The 2073-nt window shown below is 62.4% G+C and overlaps 1 protein-coding gene across 1 annotated transcript in view; it reads right to left on the bottom strand.

Moving 5' to 3' along the window:
• CUNH22orf15 (chromosome unknown C22orf15 homolog) overlaps positions 1 to 1356 on the bottom strand; it is a 2657-nt gene extending 1301 nt beyond the window's left edge. The window contains exons 1-5 of the mRNA XM_007451051.1: positions 1332 to 1356; positions 659 to 745; positions 430 to 567; positions 125 to 196; positions 23 to 43 (exon numbers count right to left, since the gene is read on the bottom strand). Coding sequence (XP_007451113.1) covers positions 23 to 43; positions 125 to 196; positions 430 to 567; positions 659 to 745; positions 1332 to 1356 — 343 coding nt within the window. The remainder of the gene's footprint in view (positions 1 to 22; positions 44 to 124; positions 197 to 429; positions 568 to 658; positions 746 to 1331) is intronic.
• Positions 1357 to 2073: the final 717 nt, after the last annotated feature.

The following is a 2073-nucleotide window of genomic DNA, read 5'->3' as shown; positions in this document are numbered from 1 at the left end:
GGGGGGGGGGGGGGGGGAAGGCCCGACAGCCAGCGCAGCTCCTCTGGAAGGCCCAAGAAGCCCTGCCTGTGGGGGGCTGGTGGGAAGGCACATCCTCCCCCTGGGGCTCTCCTGTGACACTCACCTGCCAGCTCTGGACACCGCTCATCCAGGCTCTCCAGGAGGGACTCAGCAGGCGGGGGCCCGCCCTCACCCCCTGCGGAGGGAAGAAGGCTGATTCCCGGCTGGCCTGGTGGCCCACACCCCCACCTCTCACTCTGGACCTGTCTGCTGGCCCACAGTGGGGTCAGGACAGGGCATTGGATGGGAAGGCCAGGGCTAGGTCCTGGCCAAAGTAGGGGCTCGGCAGGGCTTGGGTGGTCTGTGGCTGCTGTCCCCCCTCTTATATTCCCACATAGCTGCACAGGGGGAATCTGGGGCCCCACTTACTGATGATCTGCACTAGGACATAGATCCCACGCTCCTGCAGCAGGGGGCTGCCCATGGAGGGCGCCAGGGAAGGCCCCTCCTCCAGTCCCTCAGCCAGGTTCACCAGGTGCCCGTCCTCAGCCAGGAGGGCTATGGTCACTGGGGGAGCGGAGAGGGAAGCAGGGCAGGGCTGGAATCCCTACCTGGGGGCCCTCAGCGGTTCTCCCAGCACCCCTCCCTGCCCCCTCACCATCTGGGGGCACCTGCCCCCTCTGCCTCACGTGGGTGATGAGGATAACCAGGCTGCACCAGGGGTTCACCAGCTCCCAGCAGCCAGCTGTGGGGGAGGAGCAGAGGTGAATGAATGGCACCCTCTACTCCCCCCAAACTGGGACCCTCTGCCTCCCTCCCGTCTCTTCCCTACAGAGCAGGGAATGGGGCTATAAGATTAGGAACGTACCCCCTTCCATCTCCCAAGATGTCGGTGACCGGGGTGCACAACTTCTGCCTTTCTCACGCGACCCTTCCCTCCCACTTCAGCCCCACCTCCGGCACCTGACAGCCCCTCACCCCCTACCCCGCACCAGCCCCACCTCCACCAGAAGGTCAGGAATTTGCAGCTGGGGCTAGAGCTTTAGGTGCCTCATGCCCCCTGAAGCTGGAGGACCACTGACCAGCTAAGGGATGGAGCAGTTTGAACACTTGCTCCACGGCAGCGGCTTGGTGGCTGCGCGGCCCGTGCGCTCCTAGAGGAGCCCACGTGCATTTCCCAGGACCCAGCCGGGGTTTCCCCTCAAGGGACTCTCCGCGGACGCTCCCATCCCTTCCCATGTGTATCCCTTCCCCACGCCGCCTCCCCACTCTCCCTCAAGGCAGAGGGAATATACCCCCACCAGTCTGCCGGGACAGGGGACCCCACTTACCTCCAGACATCACCGTGATAAACATGGCTGCAGGGGAGAGGAGACAGATGTGGGGGCTTTGATCCCCCAACCCCCAACTTCTTGACTAAGGAAGGAGCTGGGGCTGAGATCTACCCCCTGTGGCGCCCTGCGGGAGATGTGTGTGTCGGGGATGGGGGAGTGATGGGTGGGTGGGTCCAAGTGCAGCTCCCTGCTCAGCCACCCTTGGGGCTGGGCTCCACCAGCCCAGGGGGTCCTTGCAGCTAGTCCAGGAGCCTTGGCCTCCTCTTCCTCCCGCTAGATCAGAGTACAGAGAAGACTCAGGTCCTCCCAGCTTCCAAGCTGGTCTCCATAGGAGTGTGAGCTGCCAAGAGCTCTAGGCAGGAAATGCCTTCCCCCCAGTCCGGACATTCCCTGAGGCAGGGCTCTAGTGGGGGCTGGAGCCTCAGCGCCCAGGGATGTCCAGAGACCACATCCCCTCACCAGTAGAGACAGAGCTCCCAGGCTGAAAGCAGGGGAGAATCCTGGGGGTGGGGTGCTGGCATGGCTGTAGCAGAAGCGGGATCCTCACCAACCTCACAGGCTCCCTATCAACTCAAGGCCCCCTGCCCTGGGCTCACTCCCAACCTCCCTCGCTTCTGTCCTTGTATCTTTCCTTTCTTAGTCAAGTTTATTGAGTTATGGTTTACATACAGTAAAATTCACTTTTGAGTGAACAGAACACTTTTGAGTGTTTTCCAGTTGTGACAAGTCTCACAGAACC

This window comes from Lipotes vexillifer, unplaced genomic scaffold (genome assembly GCF_000442215.2).
Source record: "Lipotes vexillifer unplaced genomic scaffold, Lipotes_vexillifer_v1.1 scaffold1783, whole genome shotgun sequence".
Lineage (NCBI taxonomy): Eukaryota > Metazoa > Chordata > Mammalia > Artiodactyla > Lipotidae > Lipotes > Lipotes vexillifer.
This window is presented reverse-complemented; position numbering and strand designations above follow the sequence as displayed.